The 22,872-nt window shown below is 40.0% G+C and overlaps 1 protein-coding gene across 2 annotated transcripts in view; it reads left to right on the top strand.

The window, feature by feature from the left end:
- Positions 1-22,608, top strand: part of ACER3 (alkaline ceramidase 3) — a 65,363-nt gene extending 42,755 nt beyond the window's left edge. Inside the window, exons 7-12 of one of the 2 annotated variants that reach the window (XR_010607707.1) lie at positions 6,807-6,865; positions 10,646-10,747; positions 14,348-14,452; positions 15,993-16,038; positions 16,252-19,227; positions 19,327-22,608. Coding sequence is in view for 1 of the 2 variants with exons in the window: in XM_065653458.1 (XP_065509530.1) it covers positions 6,807-6,865; positions 10,646-10,747; positions 14,348-14,452; positions 15,993-16,038; positions 16,252-16,305 (366 nt within the window). In the remaining variant the exon portion in view is untranslated. Of the gene's footprint in view, positions 1-6,806; positions 6,866-10,645; positions 10,748-14,347; positions 14,453-15,992; positions 16,039-16,251 lie in introns of both variants that reach the window. The other variant, XM_065653458.1, reaches the window with a different exon arrangement.
- The last annotated feature ends 264 nt before the right edge of the window (positions 22,609-22,872 follow it).

Below are 22,872 nucleotides of genomic sequence, written 5' to 3'. Positions count from 1 at the left end.
AGTTTTGAATTAAAATAATTTTGTTAACAGTGGTAGAATTGATATTGATAGTGGATTTTTATTTCTTTCATCCATTATCTATTCAACCTACATTTATTGCAATAAATATATCACAGCTTCACCATATTTCACTTTGATGCATTGGCACAAGTATTGTCCCATGTCACAAATATTAAGACGATAAATATTATGACTTGTCGGGAAATAGGGAAACTTCAAACTGGTATCCCAGACCTTTAGTTTTTTGCATCTGGTTTCTCTTAGGTTCGGAATATGAATTCCCTGGTATAATTTATACATGAGGAATCAATGTAGAAAAGATTAAGGCCCATAAAAGTGCTGGACTTTTTACAGCAACTCTTTCCAAACATTGATTTTTATGGAGAACATACAGTTGTGGCCAAATTCCAGATGTTCAAGTACTGAACTAATTTTTTTTCACAGTCTTTGCCAAATATGTTGTAAATCCAGAGGAAACATTTCTCTGACTGCCCAGCTAAGCAAGGTTATTTTCTTAATATTTGTCCTTTATTAAGAAAAAATAGATATACGATTTCAGTAAGTATTTTGCAAGTGGGGCACATAGACTTGAAGTAAAATTAAATATGCTCATGTAATTGTAGTTTAAGTCTCAGTCCCTGGCTCTGTTGGAAAGCAGCGTCAGGACATAGAGCAGCATTTGATTCCTCTGCGTATTTGTGATCGTCATCATTTGTCAGCTTTGCAAAAGGGGGAATAACTACACGGACAACTTTATATTGTTCGTTGTTTCAGTGTGGTTTTTTTCCCTGAAAGGAGAGCAATAAGAATGGAAAGGTTTCCTGTTATATTCAGTAGCCGGGGTACAAGCTTCATTTTTCAGTGAATTACTTTCTACTTTCCCAGCTTAGGTTCATAAATTGCTTGCTGCCAGCAGGGCATGAAGGGGATTTCAGTTTATTATTCATGGCACAATGGCAACAGAGACCAGCTTCTTTTTCTCCATCCAGATCTTTAAGGGTCTCAGTGCTTTAAACATAGGGGGAGGATGAGATGCAGGGTTTGGTCAGCTCGAAGCTACGCATCATTAGGGGAAAAAACCCACTTCTCTGCCTGACAACTGATCTGGTATTTTTTACAGCCTCATCAATTAAATGAAAGATAGCAGTGGCCTTTACCAGCATGTATTATCTTGTTTTTGTCAAAAATCTCTCCAATTAGAGCACTGTTATTACCTAATTTCTGTGGTGCTAAACATTCCTACATCGCAGTTCCCTGGTTGTTTTCAAGCCAGCATCGTTGTGGAAGAAAACAGCTTTGCCTCTTCCCCATCCAGCACATAAATCTCTAATGGGAATTTGATTGGGGACCTTGACAGGTTAAAACTCTCCTCAGAATTAGTTTTAAATCAGATTAGTTGCTTATCTCTGTTTACCACATGTATATTTGTGCTTATACAAGGAAGGGGTGGGGGGAGACTGGCTGCTGGTGTGGAGCGACACATAGATGCACAAATATAAGGCAGCCCTAGAATTAGAAGAAATGACCCTGGCAGTTAAATTTTTAGACTCAAGTCTTACAAGTGGCCTTTTTTCTAATATGAGATGGCCTAGAAAGCTGTCACCTACCAAGCATATTGTATTCCAGCCTAATGTATTTACTCACGACATACCATATGCTGCCTATAGACATGTAGTGATCAAAAACCTCATTCAGCTAGTGGGCCAAGTTATGTGAATAATGAAAGAGATCTAAAAACCTGTTTTATTTGCATAGCCGTCCCCTGCAAGAGTTCGAAGCAAACATAATTATTAATAAAAGGTAAATAGGAAATTAGATTAAACATTCAGGCTAAGCCGATAGCTTCTTTTTGGTAGCTGTTTCTTCAACGTTAGGAAATGTGATTAAAAAAATGGGTTTTGTGTAGACATTCCAGAAGTGGTGTTGTGGTGTCTCATAAGAAACTGCATAAGCTGAAGAAGTAGATCAGCGTGAGAAGTGCAAATAAGGGAAGGGAGCAACTAGCGGAAAATGGCTAAAGGAGATAACAAAAGGCAGGATCAGTCTGGGCTTTCTTCAGATCAGTAGTGGAACTGTTTTTGTTTAATGACCTATAGCAGGAAAAACGGAGTGATGTACTGATGAAATTTGTGATGATACAAAGTTCTGAGGTATTGCTGAGTACAGGGGAGGAGATGAAGAGAGAACCTTGAGGACTAGGATGGCAAATGATTCAGAATGGAAGAGCATGCCCTGGTGGGCAAATACCAGCCATTCTTTTTCTAAACTAAACAGCATAATAATATGACCGGTGAATTTTCTGCCACAGTAAAATACAAGTATTAGGTTTACAAATTAAGGTGACTTCGGGTAAGAGGAAGAGAGTAAGCATGGGGAAAAAAAGGTTATTTCATTTGCCAAAATGAAAAAATTAATAAAAATGTTCTCCAGAGGTGTTTTAAATACACAAATGCAAAGGAAGCGAAATCACTATGAAATACAAATGTAGAAGTACATATGGGAGCCTGAAACTGCATGAGGAATATGTTATGTCAGGGCACAATCTGTTCAAAACTTACAGGACTCCCCATTTTGGCGAATCTCCGTGGACCCGCTTGATGTCCTACAGCTCTTCACAGTCTCTCCCACTGCTCAGGCAACACTTAGTTGTAGATTTGTGGAACATGTTGTCTTAACGTTCTACATGGTCAAATTTCCAAGCAGTCCGTTAAAAATCACCTTTTCAGGGCATGTCTTCGCCAAAGAGTTTTTTTCTCCTTGGACACTATCCTGCTGAAGGCCACGTATAAAACTAATTCGAGTGACATTTCACTCTTTCACACAGCTTGTGTGGGGATATCTTCCAGAAAGTGCGTGCAGTTTTCGTTCTAGTACCCATACCTGCACAATATCTTAAGGAATGTGGAAGGATGTTCAGACTCCCCAAAGGATCAGCTCTATATATCGTTGAAGGGGATCCAAGACAAGCTCAGTTTGCTGCAGTGTCCCCGAAGCTCAGGAGATCCACTCGGTGCCACGCAGAAACAGCGACCTGTATGTCACTTTGCCATCACATATGGGCATCCAAACAAGACCAAACCAAGTGAATCAGAATTAATTCGTTTAGGAGCTGTCAGGGCAGCATGTGGTACTAAACAGCCATAACTACGCTGAGTTACTCGGTGTTTCATTGTCATCGTGGGGATTGTCTTTCCTTTTCCTCTCTGCTCTGATTTAATTTCCAGAAATCCAAGAACATGTAGAAGTCTGTTTTCCTCGTTATAAATTGCAAACACAGTTTTCAACTTTAAGTACTTAGGCTATTTTTTTGATAGCTGGTTGGTATATTAATAGATAAGCAGTGATTGCCAAGAACCCAAAATCTCTCAGTGCAGTTCCCAATGCGTACGCTAATATTTGAGGCTGATAAATTGACTTTATTAACCAAGGATGGGCAAACGGCCAGAAGCAGGGGAAACAAAGTAGAAATAACAGGCTCTTTCTGTACTAAAAGGGTAGATGAAGAACCAGTCTTGTATATTCCCCCTAGTGTTGGAGTACCAACCAACTTCCATAAGAAATGAATCTATATGACTTGCTTAACTGCCTGCACACCGAAAATCCTGCCAAACACCGAGCCCTGAAACACTTAGTTCCCATTTGGGAATTAGAAAGATGTTCTTCATATTTGGCCTCCTTATCGGCTAATCCACTGTGTATTAATAAGACTTTGAGTGTTTCCCCATTGCAAAGCTGAAATACCTGCAGCTTTATTTGTATCTTAAGCAGTAAAGAGGGAACTGTCTGATGATAACAAAAAATGATGGGATTCTGCTGTTTCCTTTTGTTTCATTTGTAGTGCAAGGGTGTTGTTTGACTTACAATTTAAAGGCACAGTGAGACAAAATAGCACAAAACTTGCTTGGGTTTTCATCTGTCACTTATGTGATGTGTTACTTAAAGGAAAAAAAACAAAAGAGAGCTAAAGGAGTTGAGAAATTTGAGTCAACTTGAATAAGGTAGTTTTTTTTATTTTGTATTTTATCCTTTGTGTGGAAGGATAATACCCAACAATTTTTTGCCATAATGAAAACAGTAAATCCATGGGTGGTAAAGGAGTAAGAGTATAAGTATAAAGTATAAACTAGAGTATATACTAAAGTATAAACTATATAAAGTAAGTTGTGTAGTTTGGTTTGTAAACCTCTAGTAAGAAGCAGCTGTAGCAAGACGCGCGGCTCCGGTCTCCGCGTGTCACAACAACATCTCGACGTTGCCTTAGCGTGAAGGGGAGGGTTGGAGCGTGTGGAGCACAACGCTTTGTTGTCCCCGTCTTTCACAGGCTTTTAAACACAAATGTGTTTTAGCGCTAACAACTTGTTTGTGTGGGGGAGCGGAAAAAGCAAGAAATTGAAGTGTCAACTGTGGGCATGTTTTTCTTCAGTCGCTGCAAGGTTCTTTTTATTTTTTTTTTTTTCCTCCATTTAAGACTGTCCTCTTCTGCAAGCCATTAAGCAACTCACCAGGAGATACCAAGCCAGAGGCTCTACAAAGAAAGCTTTTCTCTTAGCGTTTGCTCTTTCCTGCTTTTAGCAGCTGCTGCAAAAAAAAATAGCATTTTTAGCCTTTTACCAGGACTTTGGGCTGCCTATAAGCCGTGTTTCTCTAGGCATAGTCTGATGCTGTCTAACTTCTTGTACAAAGAACCTCAGAGCAGATTGGATAAAAGCAGGAAGGTGGTTGCACACCTAATGTGCATGATATAAATTTCTTTTCATGGGTAGATTTTTTTCATCTCTTCTGCTGCAGAAGAGCGTTTTATCAATGGAAATTGTAGGAAGGAGGAGGTCAGCAAGGAAAAGTCATCGAACTGTGATTTGGGTTCCAGGGGAGCTTTTCTGTGAGTCCTTTCTGTGCTATCCCTCTTGGAAAAAATTAGTGGATTTGATTAGGAAAACGAAACAGGCTGTTTTAAATGAGACTGATGAAGTAAAATGTCGTTTAACTTTTAAATTCAGCCTGTATTTGTTATATGGTGAGGTCTTTATAGGCAAAATGTTAGAGATGAATTGTACCAGCGTGCAGCACCTCACATACCTGAGCAGTCCCCTTTCTACCTTTTGCTTAGGACTGATAAGCATCTGATATTGATCACTATGTTTAGCAGGTTTGGGGTGTTTTCTCCTGATTTATGTGCTGTACCCCAGCAAGGGAACTGGAATTAGCTAGCAGTTTTGTGTAAAGTACAAGCCAGAACCAATTAGCCTTTCAAATAATGTGGCTCTACAGAGCGGGACACCCAGTAGTAGTAGTTGAGTTACTGAAGTTATTTGATCTTGCTCTGAATGCAAATAAAGAGCTGCTGTGCTGAATGACTTTACATAGTCAATATTGGAGCTTATTTCTATCTGTTGTCAAACATAAGGGGCTCTTTTGTCTTACTGTTTATATATGCACCGATAATATGGTGTGTGCCGCTAACCTCGTCCTTAAAGCTAAAAGGAGTTTGAAAATTTGCCTTTATGGACTTCCAAAAGGTTGGTTTCACTTGGCGTTACCACAGCAATCTATTTTGTCAGATGACTAGACACGTGCATATTTTTGCAGGATAGTAATAGCTGAATTCCCTGGTTAGAGCAGAGTGAGAGTTAGTCCTTGCCTTGAAGAAAATAGAATCTAAAAGAAGGAAAGGGCTGAGGAGATCAATAAAACATGGTAAGGACACTGGTTTGTAAATACACCTGTGTGAGGTTTAGCGACTTCTGGAAATAGGTAGCAAAGGTTTCTCTTTTTTTCCTGTTTCATGTAAAAGAAAGCAGCATTAAATAGGAGTTAACTAAAAGCAAAAATGACGAGGTCAAATCAAAGAACAAGTGAAAAATAGCAAGGGGTTTGCGGGCCACTGGAGAGAGGCAAAGACCAAGGATCGACTGCTTGGAACCAACTCCTTTTTGGCAGGAGGAGAACAGTGCTCAAAATAAAAAGCATTGGAGAGTAATCTGCTGTCACCAGTGTCTGAAAATCCTCTCTGCCACAGTGGCTTCTGCATCGCTTTTCAGGCTTGGCTGACCACGTTTCTTCTCTTCTTTAGCCTGTAAGACTTGGAGGTGGTTTTATGTGGATCCTAATCTTGTGAATAAAAAAAGCAGGAGAATGATTTAAAGATCATGAGGCAGAAAAAATAAATTATTCTTTCGACTTCTTATATAAGTCAGGTGATTACATACAAATTCATCAAGTCTACAGTGAGCCAGATTTTGCTCGTGGATTCTTTTCAGAGCACGCAGCCTTCCCGCTGTGTAATTAGACTGAATCCCAACAATCTGTAATAGTTGGGTTTAAAAGCTTCCTGGAAACTTTCTTCTGTACTGGTGCTCAGTGCATAGTCTATTCAAGTGTTTGCTTTCAGGAAAAAATATTAATCAAATATCAGTGAGGGAAGTATGGCTTTCAAACACGGGTTTTAGCTGAAGCTTATGCAATCCTGGTCTAAAATGCACAGATACAGAAGAGAGAGAATTTCTCTACCGTTTTTATTTCAGCGTGCTTGCTGAGTGCCATCTAGTGTTTACTTTCTAATTCAAAATAGTGAAATAGGGGTTTTAACACCACTGACTTTTCCTGTAATTGCACAAAAGGCATGGTTTCTAGTCATATGTTTATTTGAAACTTATGGAAGACTTTCTGCAGAGAAAGTTAGAGGGGATACTGTTTTCCTGGGGCTCAGAAACAAAAATCAACAGAGGCTTCAAAAATGTTTTACTTCTGTAGTGTGTTATAAATTCTCTTGAATCCAACTGCTGAATTTTCTCTCTTTTCATTTCCAGATCATGTATGGAACGTTAGTTTCCATTATAGTGCTACGATCTGTTTATATAGTATTATGGTAAGTAACAACTTACTTCAGCATCATAAGATATAATTTCAGGTTTGCATCTTTTTTTGGTGGGCTTAACATGAGAAATTGGCAATGGCAAAATATCTTTAATTAGGTACATAATTCTAACTCACGTGCTCGGTTTGGTTGAAAGGGAATGGCTCGTCGTCTTGCGTTTTCTTGAAGCCACTGGGATGACATTAAACAAAACTGGGATCTTTACGCTTACGATCAGTGTTCACTGCTGGTGACTTCAGCTGTTAGCCTGGGATTTCAAGTGGAACGGAGTTTCTGCCTTCATATTGCTGGGTAACACGGGAAATCTGTTACCAGTGTAAAAAAAATCTACTGATGATACTTGGAGAAAGGCGAGAGTAAGACTGTAGACCTGAACCATCAGTTAATATTTTCCTTTTCCCTACACAGGTATCTAAAATTCAAATGTAAAAGATAACACAGAAGGTTAAATGATAGTTTTCATTGCAGTTTGGACTGGGTAAAGTTAGGTATATGTTATGGAAATTGGAATACAAACTGTTTATGACAAACAAAAGGGTATTTAAAGTGTTAGGAAACATTGGGACGCGTGAGAATCATCAGAGCACAGAGTTGGTGGGTCAAAGTGAAGAAAAATTGAGTCAGTATTGTAATAAACAGATACCTTTAGCTCTCAGGGGCTCAGTTGGTTGCCCCCCTCCCATCTCTCCTCTGAATAGCTGGTGTTCTCATGTGTTTGGGGATTGACCCTGAAAATTTCTGATTTTTCTCTACTGTCTTCTTTATAAATGGTCTTTTTGTTAAACTTCGTTTCGAGTTACACACATATCTGTTCAGGAATACAAGGAAGAATTTAACAAAAGGTGTGAATTTAAAGTGGATTCATTGAATCACCTTCTAACTGCAATTTGAGTTAATTTGGTTTGATTTTCCCTTAAGAAATCCCCACAGACCAAGTGTAAATGTTGACAGACTTTTCTTCAGCAAGAAGAACTTAAAACTGATAGCGTATTGCTTGCTGCCTTAGAAACAATCATCAGTTTAAAGGTATTTTTCAAACCCATGAACATGGAAATTTTAATCCTTGCCTAGAGATCTTAAGTGATATTGCCTTAATTTACTTCCAAGGGAAATTAAGTTGAATCGAGTTCAGGTCATTTTAATTTTGTTCTTATGCAAGGATTTAGTGCACGTCTAGTCACTTAGATTAAGTCTATTTCTTGCTGTGTGGACAAACCCATGGTCCTACAGTCATTCCAGTTCTTCGAATTCCACACACTTGTGCACTCTCATTATTTTTGAAACATTTCGTTGTCTTCTGTGAATAGCTATCAATAACACCACCATCCTCCCTCCCAGGGTATCATTCATTACTTTATTCTGACAAAGCCTCTGAAGTTTCACCTACATTTTCTTTTTGATTTTAAGGATTTGGAGTGTATTTTCTTATTTAGCTGAATAACTTCATTGCAACGTGGCCCTACAAAGACTTGCTTCCCCCTTTGATTGTATTATGCAAACTGATTAGAAAGTTGGGACGGGGAGAGAACTATGTTTAAACTACTTCTAAATTTTAACTAAACTACTAATTTTAAATTAGTTCTGCTAGAGAAGCTGTGCCAACCAGGAGGTACCCTGTCTTTTCTTTGATTTATTTCCTCTGTGTCACTAAAACATATTCCCGTCTTTCCATTGATAGTATTAGCACTTGTCCAAGCCTCTTCCAGCTGATATATAGACCTAGATTTCTGCTTAATTTGTTTCTTACTTCTTTAATCATAGAATCATAGTATCATTTTGGTTGGAAGAGACCTTTTAGGTCGTTGAGTCCAACCATAACCCATCCCTGGCACTACCCCATGTCCCTAAGAACCTCATCTCTGCATCTGTTCAACCCCTCCAGGGATGGTGACTCCAGCACTGCCCTGGGCAGCCTGTTCCAATGCCCCACAGCCCCTTCCAAGAAGAAATTGTTCCCAAGATCCAACCTCGACCTCCCCTGGCGCAACTTGAGGCCGTTTCCTCTGGTCCTGGCGCTTGTTCCTGGGGAGCAGAGCCCGACCCCCCTGGCTCCAAGCTCCTTTCAGGCAGGTCAGAGATCAGAAGGTCTCCCCTCAGCTCCTGTTCTCCAGCTGAACCCCCAGCTCCCTCAGCCGCTCCCATCACACTTGTGCTCCAGCCCCTTCCCCAGCTCCGTTCCCTTCTCTCCACTCGCTCCAGCACCTCAAGGCCTTTCTTGGCGTGAGGGACCAAAACTACCCCCAGGATTCGAGGTTTGGCCTCCCCAGTGCCCTGGGCCTGCTGGCCACCCTTCCTATCACTCATATTTCTTAGTGTGGGGCTTGAAGTTGCTCTGAGCTTAGAGTAAAAATCTCAAAGAGCAGCATGTTAGTCCTTCCAGGCTGCTATCTCTTCCTGTCATCATTTTATGTTCCCGCCTGTTTCTCCCCACACTTTTCGTCTATTTCTTGGGTCTGCTTTCCTCCCTGAGATTACAACTTGGCAAATGTTGTTCTCTGTTCACAAAGCGTGTTCCCTATTCAGAAGAGATGCCAACCTCTCTCTCATTACTTCACAAAACAACACTATTTATTCTCTGAACAATTCTGGTTATAATTACCTAATTACCAGCATGTATAACATACCATTTAGTGCTCTTTCATGTCCTGGGCTTGCTTATATCTCTAGAGCACTGAGTTGGGAATATTACAGTGTAGCCTGTGTCATGTACTGCATGATGCTCCATGCATTTATTAGACTAAACAAATAACAATTCTGCTAGTTTATGTTGGCAGTACATGTTGTGGACATATGCAGCTTGTGTCTTATTAGTTTGCCCTGTGGAAGAAGCTCTACCTGTCGTGTTTTGCACATTTTGGTTGCCAACACTCACAGCTCTGAAACACGCACTGTGTATATAACACAATGGAGAAAAAGCAGCTCAGGAACGTGTTTTAACCCAGAATCTAAACTGTGCATTCATAGTACTTAAAAATAACTTGAAATATTTCATGGGGGCTTCTTAGAGTTGGAATTGGATTTGCTTTTGGATTTGTCTTCTTAGTGGGAAAGGAGCAAATGTTACCAGCTTCCATGTAGGTAGTTTACAATTCCATGCTCCCACTTGATTGCAGATAGTGAGGGTAAATTTATTAATGATGCATTTTCTTGCATCTCATTTCTTCAGTGTGTTGCCCATATTCTAAAGAGGAAAATGAAAGTGACATTTTTCCATCCCGCTCAATGATAAAATGCAACAAGAAATGACTGCTTCCTAAAACCAGTCATTTGGTTAGTTGTTCGTCACGGTGGTCTGCATTCACAAAACACTACAGTCATTTTGAAAGACCTTATTTAAACAATTCCCCTAGTATAGGCATATCATGTGTAATATTTGAAGAGAGCTGCCTCTTTTGGCAGAATCCTAATTTGTAACGTGGCTATTTTTTAACTGAAAAATTATACACAGGACAGAAGAGTAAGTACCTTTTTAGTCAACTTCATTTTTCCCACTTTTTGTGTTAGAAGAGAGCAGTATTTAGGGGAACAATTAGAAATATAGAGTGAAACATTAAAAAGACCAGTCTCAGAGAGTGTGAATTCAGGAGAGAGGGAAGGAGGTAAAACACAATACTTAAATAAATGAGAATTCAAGTCGATGTTTTTCCTTTTGTGAAAAAAAAAAATAAATCAGTTGATTTGTATGTAATAGTATTTACGTATGATACATAAAAGCCACCTTTGAAGAATCTTGGACTAAACTTCACGTTATTTCTCTCCTTGTCTTTCTAGGGTATACCCATGGCTTAGAGGTCTAGGCTATACGTCATTAACTGTATTTTTAATGGGATTTTTTCTCTGGAATGTGGACAACATTTTCTGTGATAAATTGAGGTGAGTTCTTTCACTTAGTCCAGAGAGCTCTTAATCGCCTTTTGGCATAAAGCTTTGTTTTTTCTGTGGTGTATATTCAAGCCTGTCTCATGGTATGTATGGTACGCTGCCTACAAAACATTTACAAGTGTTTTATCTCATTTGCTCATGACTAGGTTCAGCACTCAGCAGTCTTTTAACATTTTTTTTATCCATGAATAGTTATATTTTTTTAAATAATTGATATTTCTCTTTATCTTCAATTTAAATTGAGAGAAAGTAATGTCACTGAAGTAATTTGGAGGATCTGTGGCTTAGTAAAGCATGCTATTCACAGTTGACTTCATCTGAATGAGTTTCTTATGCTGCTTTTTTCATTTCTGCTCTTGCCATTTCCCAGGAAAATATCAAAAGCAGTAGCTCTGCGGGTTAAAGAAATATCTCTTGCAATATATCTGTCACCAATAAAAAACAGCTGTTTGAGTGTCTCAGGAAGAACAATAACCCTGTGAGCCAACACACCACAGTGGCTGCTGTTATTAACCTGGAGTCTTCTGGCTTAGCACTTGTAGGGGAGCCCAGAAAAGACTTTGTCTCTGTTAGTGTCTTGCCAAATGGGGTAAAAAAAAAAAGGCCTCCAGATGAAGCTTGTAGGAACACACCATCTCATCGTATGGGTAGATATCCTGTCCATGCAAGAAAGAACACCAGTCCAAGAGGTTGTTGTCATAGAATCATAGAACAGTTTGGATTGGAAGGGACCTTCCAAGCTCATCCAGTGCCCCCCCTGCCATGGGCAGGGACATCTGCACCAGCTCAGGTTACTCAGAGCCCCGTCCAGCCTGGCCTGGGATGTCTCCAGGGATGGTTCATCCACCACCTCTCTGGCCAACCTGGGACAGGCTCTCACCACCCTCAGTGGAAAACATTTCTTCCTCATGTCTGGCCTGAATCTCCCCTCTTTTAGTTTAAAACCGTCACCCCTTGTCCTATCACAACAGGCCCTGCTCAAAAGTCTGTCCCCATCTTTCTTATTGGCCCCTTTTAAGTACAGAAAGGCCACACTAAGGTCTCCCCGGAGCTTCTCTTCTCCAGCTGAACACCCCAGCTCTCTCAGCCTGTCCTCCCAGCAGAGCTGTTCCAGCCTCGCATCATTTCTGGGGCTCCTCTGGCCCCTCTCCAATAGGTCCACGTTCTCTTAATGCATGTTCCCCTGGAACTGGACAACTGCACCTTTCTTTTGTTAATTGTGCTCCTCGTGTTCCACCACAAGCTGGAGGAGATGGAAAGGGTGATGGCAGCATCCATAAAATCTGTTCTTGACTGTCTAATACACTGTTACACTGTTGTGGTGCACAGAATTGTCCTAGCAGGCTGCTTTGTCAGAGCCAGGTCATAGCGTGCTGTAACAAATCTAGTGTTTTCCATCTCTCCCTTTTGGCTCTGTCATCCCTGCAGTAGGTTAGGCCAATTAAAACTTAACTCCAACAGAGTTTTCTTGAAACTGTTTTTAAAAATACAGGTGTACTCAATATAATACCTGGTGCCTGATCCATGGAAACACTCAGTACAGATGGCATAGAAAAGTTATTTGCCAACACAAGTGGGTGGGTGTACGGTGACTTTGCAAATATTGGCACCAGGATTGATTTTGCAGCTGCATCACATCACTGGTGAGATCATAACCCCCAATTCACTGAGCCTGCTGAGCTCCTGCCGGTCCGTGGGGCTTTTGAACTTTTTCCTGAACTCAAAAATTATACCAGCTGCTGAAGCACTTTTTTCCATCCTCATTTCACAGAGGGAAAAATAAGTTAGTGTATTTCCTGTAATATTTGTTTGGTTATGGTGCTGGAGAAAAATAAATACACTTGTTTACTAGCTTTAATCAGATGTCTGCAGAGACTTGAATTTTTCCAGACAGTATGTAAATCGAATGTTTGGAGAAAATATATTCCAGTTCCTTGTAATTTTTTATTCTCTAAAGATGAAACTTGTGAATCATCCACTTAACTTCTCTTTTTGGTATTACTGTTCAAAACTGTATTTTAGTTCAGGATTTGTTGTTTCATATTTCATTAAATCTGAAGCTTATTTAAAAAAAAAAGACAGCAAAAAAAGAAAAACAACTCTATAGCACTCAGCTTCCTTGGTTGGATCCATGCACTTTGGAATTTGAGCTTTGAGATTTCCTGTCATCCAAAAGCTCAGAGGCTGTGCCGGGGTGACAGTCTGTGTGTTCCACCGTGTCATTCCCAGGCTGACTGAATTGAAGCTCTTTGTTCGTATTTGTGACTGAGCAGCTCTGGAAATGAAGCGGTAGCTCAGGGATTAGCGTTTAGTCAGGGACACTGAACGCTACAACATCAAGCAGTAAATAAATATTACAGAAGCTGCAGATTTTTCTTCCTTGACACCTGCGATCGTTGTTTTACCCTTTTTCGTTTTGACTGAATGTGAAATGAAAGTCAGAAGACAGGCAGATGCAAATATTTGTTGCACCACCAACCAAAGTCAGTGTTACCTGCAGAAGCCCATTGAGCAGGAGAAATTGGGGAAATGTAGTTCCTTCCATTTCAGTCCCTATCTCCAGCCCTTACCCTCACACCCCATACCTGTGTGAAATATAAAGCATGTTGGAGTATTTCAGACCCTCCACTTTCATCAGTTCCTCACTAAACACCCGTTTTGTCCCTGCTTTAGAGTACAACAGCGAAAGGCAAGCTAAGCTTCCGTGGAGCTGGAGAATAGGTCGTGCGATTGCCGAATGTGAAGTGGATGGATCCCGTTTCCTCTTTTAGACCTTAAACTCAGCATTTCATCTTGTGGACAGTAGTTCACAAGGCTTTGGGGAGCTGAATAGAATCATGGAGTTGTTTTGGTTGGAAAAGACCTTTAAGATCATCGAGTCCAACCATTAACCTAACACTGCCAAGTCCACCTCTAAACCATGACCCTAAGAACCTCATCTACGCGTCTTTTAAACCCCTCTATGGATGGTGACTCCACCACTGCCCTGGGCAGCCTGTTCAAATGCCTGACGGCCCTTTCAGCAAAGAAATTGTTCCCAAGATCCAATCTAAACCTCCCCTGGTGCAACCTGAGGCCATTTCTTCTCATCCTATCACATGTTACTTGGAGAAGTGACCAACCCCTTCCATGCTCCAAGCTCCTTTCAGGCAGTTCAGAGATCAGAAGGTCTCCCCTCAGCTCCTATTCTCCAGGCTGAACCCCCCAGCTCCCTCAGCTGCTCCCATCACACTTGTGCTCCAGCCCCTTCCCCAGCTCTATTGCCCTTCTTTGGACTGTGAGATGCTGTAAATATATTTCCTGAACTTGGAGTCCAGAAGTAACTGATCATTCATTGTATGAAGAAGTGTGTGCTTGCTTTATATATGTAAGAAAGCCAGTTTTCTGTTACGATAACTTTCTATAGTGCGTAAGGTCTAACTGCTGTTCCTTCCCTGCTGAAAGCCTGACGACGTGAAGTCTCACTCGTGAAGCACACGCCTGAGATACGGAAGCAATAACATGTGATCTGACAATCAAGCAATGAGATTTGAGATTGCTTAGCTTGAAAAAAAAAACCAAAAAAAATTACATTAAGTCTCTTTCTTCCAGAGCACTACGAGAGAAGATGCCTCCAGTTGTGGGAGCTGTGACACAATTTCATGCCTGGTGGCATATTCTCACAGGCCTGGGCTCTTACCTTCACATCCTGCTAAGGTAGGAAATGTTTTATAAACTGGATGTTCAGTTTTAAGAGTTCTCCCAGGTTCATTCACATTTACTTCAAAATGTTGTATTGGCCAGAAGGGTAGGAAAATGACTTCTTATTAAACTGGTGAGAGTTTTTCCTTCCTTTTTGCAGCTGGTCTAAAAACTCTCTAAAAGTAATTTATATTCTTCAAAATGTACTAATTAATCTTTAGATAGTCATGTTTTTTCAGGAAAATATTTATTTGTTTCAAAATATAAGCTATGAATACCTTTCTGTTCTTGAGCAGCAATCTTGAAGTACTTAAGGATGTTTAATTTTAGAAGCATAACTAACCTTTTTTTGCTGGACATTAGTTTTAGAAGGAAACTTAAACCAGAGCCTGTGTTATAAAGTCTGCAGCCAGTGGGTTTTTCTCTCTTGTTTTTGCTCTATACCACCATCTAGTGGAACCAGGAACAAAAAGAGAATTTACACTGGAATCTGAAGAATTTCTGTAGATTTGTTCATTCTACAATGAAATAATATTTTACCACTTAACTGTAACTAAGTAAATGTCTGTTTAACAGATACATTCTGTGTAGTTGAGGACACTTGATTACTTATGTTTTTCTACATCTAACATAGTATCCTCCTTTTTTTTTGGTCAGATGTTAAACTAGCTAGTAAAAGGAAGATGCAAGAAAAATATGTGTATTTCCAGTAGCTGATCTGATAGCTTTTTTACATGTATATATATCTATATGTACCTGTGTATATATAAAATATGTCATAGTATGTGGAAAACAGCTGCTCCACTTTGGCTGGCAGGTTGTCTGCAGCCCTAAACAGTTTGAGATAATATTTTAAAGAAAATTCCGTACAGAAAGCAAGCTGATGCAGGCGGTTTGGACAGCATAGGCAAGGTTTTTCCAGCATGCTGCACAAAGGAAATAATTTGAATTTGCATCCTCTAGCCCTTAGGGAATGTACAGATGCCCAATCTGTCTGACCCCAGTGAGCTACATACTTTACTTGGCATTTTCTCGACCACGCAAGGGGCATCACCTATGACACCTTGGGCAGATGTCTGCTTAAAAAAGTGAGGTCATACACACGAAAAGATCTACTGAGGGGAAAGGGTGTATAAGGCCAAAAATGAGATACAGGATCAAGCTATGCTGTTCCACACCTCCCCCCCGCCACCTTCTTTAACATCTGTTATATTTTGTGGTACACTGATTTAATTTCATCCTTCCAAAATGTCAAGCTCTAGTCTCTATTTAGTCTTTTCCTTACTGGAGAGAAAATTTGCTTCTCTGAGTTTCTCTTTTTCTCCCCACATAGGCAATGGGGTAGATGAGTTTGCTAATCGTAGTCTAGCACAGAAGGAATTACTATAGGCTAATGTCTCCTATTTTGTGTAAATCTAGGCAGAATGGGTAGCTCTGCAATCACAGAAGCAATTATTTCCTGGTTAGAAAATAAAACTGGGGTTAGTAAAACATTATTATTTTATATGTTGTCTTAGACATGAAATTTTAAGCACACTTTTCTCCTTTTCTTCAGTTTATACACAAGGACACTTTTCCTGAAACACAGGCCAAAAGTGAAGGTAAGCAAGCAATATTTTATGTCCTTTAATGCATTGCAGCATTCCGATACCTTGCTCATTGCACTTGACATCGGGGCTCACTGATTACGCCCAATATCTATCTCTATCTCAAGAAATGCAGTTGAAATGATTGTTAACAATGTTTGGTTTCTGTTCCAAGAGACACAATATTCCAAGAAATCTTTCCCCTCTTCCCATTTTTCTCTTCAACAGTTTGTTTTTGGAATATGGCCCATTCTCCTTGTGGAGCCGCCCAAGAAGCTTTGACCGAGACCTGGGCACTCAATGTGCGATCACCCAGCCTGGCTGAATAAAGCGATTCAACAATTTATTATGGCTGAAGTGTCAAAATTATGGATCAATTCAAGTACCGTTGCTATCAAAGGACTTCTCTGTCATACTGGGCCAGCCAGCCAGAACAGAGCAAAGAGTTGGCACACTAGGGAAATAATGTTTAGTACAGCTTTATTCTAAGTTGTTAAAACAAAGATTAAGACACAATATTTTTATGTATATATTGTATAGCTGATGATACTGAGCTAGTATTTCGTGCTGGTCACAGAAGACTAACCATTTTTGAAGTGGATTGCATACGTTTTTCATTCAGTTGTCGTTCTCTCTGTGGTTTAAACTAATATTAGTAACTGAATGACAAAAACGGGCCATTGATGGCCAAGCTAAGCATTTGTGTGGCCTATAGTGAACTGAATGCTTAACCTGAACTACTTTAATCTTGCACTTTTATACAATTAATGAAGTATGTAATGATTGATTTGGGGCTTTATTCTACCTTGCTTTTCCACAGCCTCCTTTGCAATTTATATTTTAAGCAAAACGGTTGGGATCCCTGTGCCATTGAGTTCATTTTGTATTGAGCTTCCATTTTCTCTGTAGTCCAGAAGACACTTAAGATGGTGAAGCATTACAGGGATTCTAGTTCATTTGTGGAAACCGAATTCCTAGTTTGACCAGTGATCCATCGAGAGACTGCAGAGTGACCGTATAAAAACAAGAAACACAATTTTTTATTTTTTATAATTATTATTTACATACCTCCCTACTGTCTGCTCCCCACGTCCCATTCATGCTACAGATTGACAAACACCTTAGATGTGTGCCGGTTCAGCTTTGATTTCATCTCTTTCCCGTATTTTACAAGTCTTAAATATTGATCTGACTTTCAGAAGCATCTTCTTATGCAGAAATATTGAAGAAAGAGCGAGGAACAAGATTGATGTTGAGGATACCCCAAAATATAATTGGCAGCACCTCGCTTGCTCTTAATCTATCTACCATGTGGTTACTCTGGAAAGTTGACCACCTGTTTAAAATCAAATTTTGGGGAATAATGGGGGACACAAACCCTCTGGTTTCTGCAATTTTTATCTACCCAGCTGCTGAAAGTTAATGAGTAAGCATAAAGAAAACATTGACTTAACACAGTTTTTCAAAATATACCTCATATTGGAGGCTGTGGTTTTGACCCTTCAGATCTTGGGGCAACTAATGGAACCTGTCTCTGGGCTTCCTAGCTGCCAGGCTATGCAATTCTTATCTGCTTCTGACGCTCTGAGGGATTTATCCTTCTTGCCATGAAGGAAAAAAGGGAAATAAACGCTCAGACTGATTAGAAATCCCATTCTGTATTGATTTAAAACATGCCCACAGCAGCAAGGCACGGTAGCTATAAAGCTGCCTCGCAGATCACAAAATCCTGGCTTAGTGTTAAGTTTCCTTGCTTCAGCTGCTAAAAAGTCGGGCTGAAATCAACACTGACTAAAATTGTCTCCTCCTTTTAATGTCTTTTTCTGTTTCTGCACCTTCCGTGTCCATCAGTAGCGCTCCTGCTGATGTGAATCTCCAAATAAAATTGTGGCTTTTGTTATGTGACTGGCCCTGGGCTCTTGGGATCAAATAGACCCAAACTCAGAGCTAGAAAAAGATGCTTAACTTTGGGTGACGTCGGTGAGATTTAAGCACGTGCCGATAGCGGCGCATTTCAGTCTGTAATCAACCAACCACTGTAAAGATTCTTGAATGAGAATTTTAAACGAGATTTGTTGTCAGTAGGCTCCAGTTCCATAGACAAGGTCAGCGCCTCTGTGTTGGGAAATTTGAGTGATCTTCAGGTTGAAAGACATCGGAATAACTAGCATAGAGGTAGGAAAATGCTGTCTTGGATCAGGTATCTTTAATTTTCCAGCAGGTATATTTTTTTGTAAAGAGATTTGAGAACCGTTTTAAAAATATATCTTAAAAAGAAGTGCCTGCCTATTCACCTCCAGGCTCTCCCAAGCATGCTGCTGTACACTGTATCCGATTTTCTTATTATTAGTATGTTTACATGTCTTTTTTAAGTTAGGGCAGGGGTCCCACAATAGGAGCAGTGCAGCAACAAGACCTATCAACAGTCACTTCTGACATCTGCTAGGTATGATATTATTTTTAAGAAAATGAACAAAACCTTTATTTTAGTGGCCTTAGTTTTGTTACTGGAGGATGTGGGGGCTCTGTTTGGTTTGCCTGTAATTGCAGGAACCAGAGTGTGCTGCAAACCCACTTTCTTATCGATAAGGCATCTCTGCAGTGGTAAATTTTAAAGAAATTTCTTGATTCTCCTACGCATTTGCAACTAGCAAGTGTATGTTTATTTTCAGATCTTGTTGAACTAAATTATTAGGATTAAAAAAAAGAAAACAGTTGGAAAAGCTCATTTTATTTCTATGCTGCTGTAGCTTTTCGTTCACATATCATATGTGACTGATGTTTTTATCTTTAAAATTACACAAATTGGCTTCTTCCTTCATTTCAAATAACCAATAACACGCACACTTCTAGCACCCTTCCAGCCGCCTTTCTTTCAGGTCATGTTAGACCCTGAAGAATGTAATTTAGAAATGTGATTCCTAAGCATAAATAGTGTAAAATGATGGGTGCTTTGGTTACACTGCCTTACTGATCTTGTGAGTGATATTGAAAATAGCAAGCCAGTTTTAACTGCATGTCGCTGAAATTCAGGCTGCCTTTTCTAGTGCCTGGAAAGACATACGTCCTTACTCCTGTAATGTGTTAAATGTTTGTTAAAGTGCTTTTTATTTATATCACTTGTATGACACGCTGATGGTTTTTTTTTTCCTACAAACCTTAGAGCAGCATATCCTGAACTTTTCTTGCACTACATCTTATAAGGTAGGTCATCTTTGATCCTGTTTTTTGAGTAGGATTCAGACAGCAGGTACTTTAAAGGGAATTATGGAAACAGCGGATGTCTTTTAATGACTCCTACAGGATGTATCGGACAGATTTAACAGCAATGAACTCATTTATTCTTTAACATCTATGAAGAACCAGGAAATCTGCCACCTTACGACTATCAGCTTGGCACAGATCAGCAGCCAGTAGTTCTGCAGACCATGAGCTGAAAAATTCTTCCTTGGAAATAAGAGGAAAAACATTCAAAGTTATTCTCCCAGTACAGATCAACACCACACCTTGTTCTGGGAATCGAGATTTTCTGGATACAGCTCAAGACGTACATCATCCAGAACTGAAGATAAGACGTGATAAACAGAATTCTGCCATCAAGGAGGAATCTCGTCGGTGTTTTGAAGGCAGTGTTGTTGGTTAGCAGTATTACTTATCTCTGGACTTCATTTTAATGCTTTTCTTTCTTTCAGCACAGGGAAGATGTGCCTCCCCATCAGTATTTAGAAGACTATCCCATAGTCAGAAATGGAATATGCAGTTTATCGCTTGCCGATCTACCTCTGTCACGTATCATACAATACCCTTGTCCTTAATTAACGTTTGCCTGAAGGTGCAGACGTTAGAGCAGCCTGACGTGTAATGTCCAGCCCCTGAGGATGGCACCAGTGTTGTATCTGCTGGATGGCCCTTCGCTCTCCGTGAACATCCCAGTTTGTTCGGTGACGCTTCCAGTTTGTGCCCAGTCTGCTGTTCACCTGCGTGCAGAAGTCTGGCTGCTTTAGAAAGAGATACAAGTAGGACTTTAATTCAGACAGATCAAGTGAAACCTTTTTGGCAGTTAAGTTACATTTGAAGCTAAGATGCCAACAGTACAATTTGTTTTACATGTTCTTGCGAGGGATGTGACAGAAAACACTGGTTTGTAATTAATTTTAATTCTCTTTAATGTTACGCTGTGTTCATTCCCAGGCCTATCTTTTTTTGCTGAAGGGAAATTGTATTATTTGAAATGCAGTTGATTCTTTTGGCCGCAATGCATTTGCTCCTAAAACCTGGTTTCAAACAGCTGAATTCATTTTTCAGCAAACTCCTCCATGTGAAACTCTTAGCAACAGAAAATCCTCCCAGTATCACAAGTGTTTCTCACAGTTGCTACAACCTTGTTTAGTCTGCAGTCAAGAATTTTAGTAATACTGGTTTTTCTAAACCTGTTTCCCTCTGTAGATATATTTTTGGCATTTGATAGCAGGTGGTGAGACAGTTCAATATAGCGCTTCTAAGTTGAAGACAAGCTGTAACGAAGCAGCGCTGCTGTTTTCTTCATTAGACCTCAAAATCCAGGAAAACGCCTTCATTTTGGCGGAATGTGTGCCCCATAATTTTAATTAATGTATTCAGGTAAAACATTTGGTTTAAAGAAAGCCCATCTCCCCGTCTGCACTTTATAAGTAGACGGTGGAAGGCTTTAACTGCAATATACTGTTTTAACTGTGAGACTTCAGTATGAAGAGGGATGAATGACAGAGTCTTAAAGACCCCGGAAAAGCAAAAAGCCAGAAGGAGATTTAGAAATCTTACATGGAAAGAGAATAAAAAAGATTAAGCATGGAATCCCATAATATTACATCAACCGCTCTCCCGATAACTGCACTTTAGATACTTACGTTACAGGCGTGAATGTTTTGCTGTTTATACATTTGACTTTCCGTGCTGACTCTGCGCTCTTTACCATAGAAGCGATGTCGACTCTGTCACATTCGGTTCATTGTGGATGATTCAGCTGTTGTTTTATGAGGACAGAACATGACACGGATTGTTTCGTACATGAATGAATTCTTTCCTTATCCATCTGGAACGTCCAGCTGTGTTTGAGAGTCCGTCACGTAACTGCAGAGAATATACTGTATAGCTATTGAGATTGGGTTTGGGTTTCTGTGTTCAGTTTCTCGCTCACGACTGCCTACATCTGCCAAGTGCCTGATCTCTCTGTCGCAAGTCTTTTCTCACAGCTGAGGCCGTGTTTTCTCTTGGGGTCCATAAGGTCTTTGGTAGGTAGAGGATTAGTTTGGGTTTTTTTTGTTAAAAATGCTACTGCGGGACTCACGGAACTCATTTCAGTCGTTCTCCAGAAACATCCATTAATGTGGCTGCCTCTGCTTGGCTCAGATTTGTGCCTGCAAATCCCACACCCCTGATGCTATTGCATCTTTTCAGATGTTTAAAGCCGATTGAGGGATGCGTTTGTTTTGGGGTGTGTAGTTCGAGGACAGGCAGTGTGAGGGCGCAGCAGTCAAGCCAGCACTTTGCGCAGAGCCCGGTTAGTGGAGCTCCCAGCCTGATGCTGCAAACAGGACTGGGGATATTTGGATCCATATGTACAATTTTGGGGGCAAGGTTGATGCCTGAACTTCTTTCTTTGCTTTGGAACTCTCCTTTTTCATTTGTTGAAAGTCTATCGATTTGAGTAAGCATGTGATAGCAGATTTAAGAAGAACCAAGTTCAGAATCCAGCTAGTGCAAGACCCTAAAACAGTGCCTGCAAAATTTTTTTGCACATATTCCACACAAGTTGAATCTTCCTGATGTTTAGAGCAGATTGTTGAGCTTTTAAAAATGCAGAGATAAGAGATCTTTTGATTATTTGTCCTTTGTCACCAAAACACAAGAATAGCTGTAAGCACAATCTCAGAGTCTTCTTTCCCCAAAACCGTGGGACAGATATATGTTCCTCCAAAACCGATGTTGAATAAACATGGGTTTTCATACATGCTCAAATGAAATGATACACTAAAGTGTTTTCTAAATTAAAGCCTTGGTCAGTCGCTGCAGAAGAATTTTGGTTATGTGTACTATTGCTCCCTGGATTTTGGAAGCGGGGGTTTCAAGCAGCATAAACAGAAGTTATTCCTTAGACCAAACAGGAACTGATTTTTCTCTTGGTCTTCCAAACTGATGTTGACTATTTGATGTTGACTATTGAACGCAGCTTAACACACTGATGATGTTTACTGTCTTATCAAATTACCTTTGTCCACCTGTAATGGACATGAAATACCCCATGTGTTACGTGACCAAACTTTCTAACATTGACACTATTACTTCTAACGTGCGGGTTTTTTCCTGAAATTCAGTCTATTGTTGCAGATTGATAATGACACTGTGACAGATGAATAGTAGTTGGTTTGTAAAACACAGCTGCATTGAGCGATGTTTATTGACAATTTTGATACAGTGAACTGATTCTTCATACCGAACCAGCTGGTAACTAAAATTAGGCCTATATGTATCAGCATATCTTGTTTTGCAAACCACTATAGCTTTGAAATATTTAATGTATTTCATTTGTTATTCATGCTGCAGTCAAGCACTAATTTGTGTCTTTATAGTTCAAATTATTAAAGAATTTTGTTTTAAATACAACTTTTCCCAGGTGTTTCTTGGCTTTGGGGCTGGCTGGTTTGTCTTGATGCTCTTCAGTAGCTGTGTGATGGTTCGTCTTGGCTGGTGGGTGCACAAGTAGAACAGGATTTGTGTGACCTGCAGTGGTGGGAAGCTGCCTGCCAAGCAGCACAAAGCTTGGTCATCTTGGCTTCTTGCCTGCAGCCATCCACCAAACACAGGAACATT

Source organism: Caloenas nicobarica, chromosome 1 (genome assembly GCF_036013445.1).
Source record: "Caloenas nicobarica isolate bCalNic1 chromosome 1, bCalNic1.hap1, whole genome shotgun sequence".
In the NCBI taxonomy this organism is placed as follows: domain Eukaryota; kingdom Metazoa; phylum Chordata; class Aves; order Columbiformes; family Columbidae; genus Caloenas; species Caloenas nicobarica.
The sequence above is the reverse complement of the archived record's forward strand: the minus strand, read 5'-3'. Positions and strand labels throughout refer to the sequence as shown.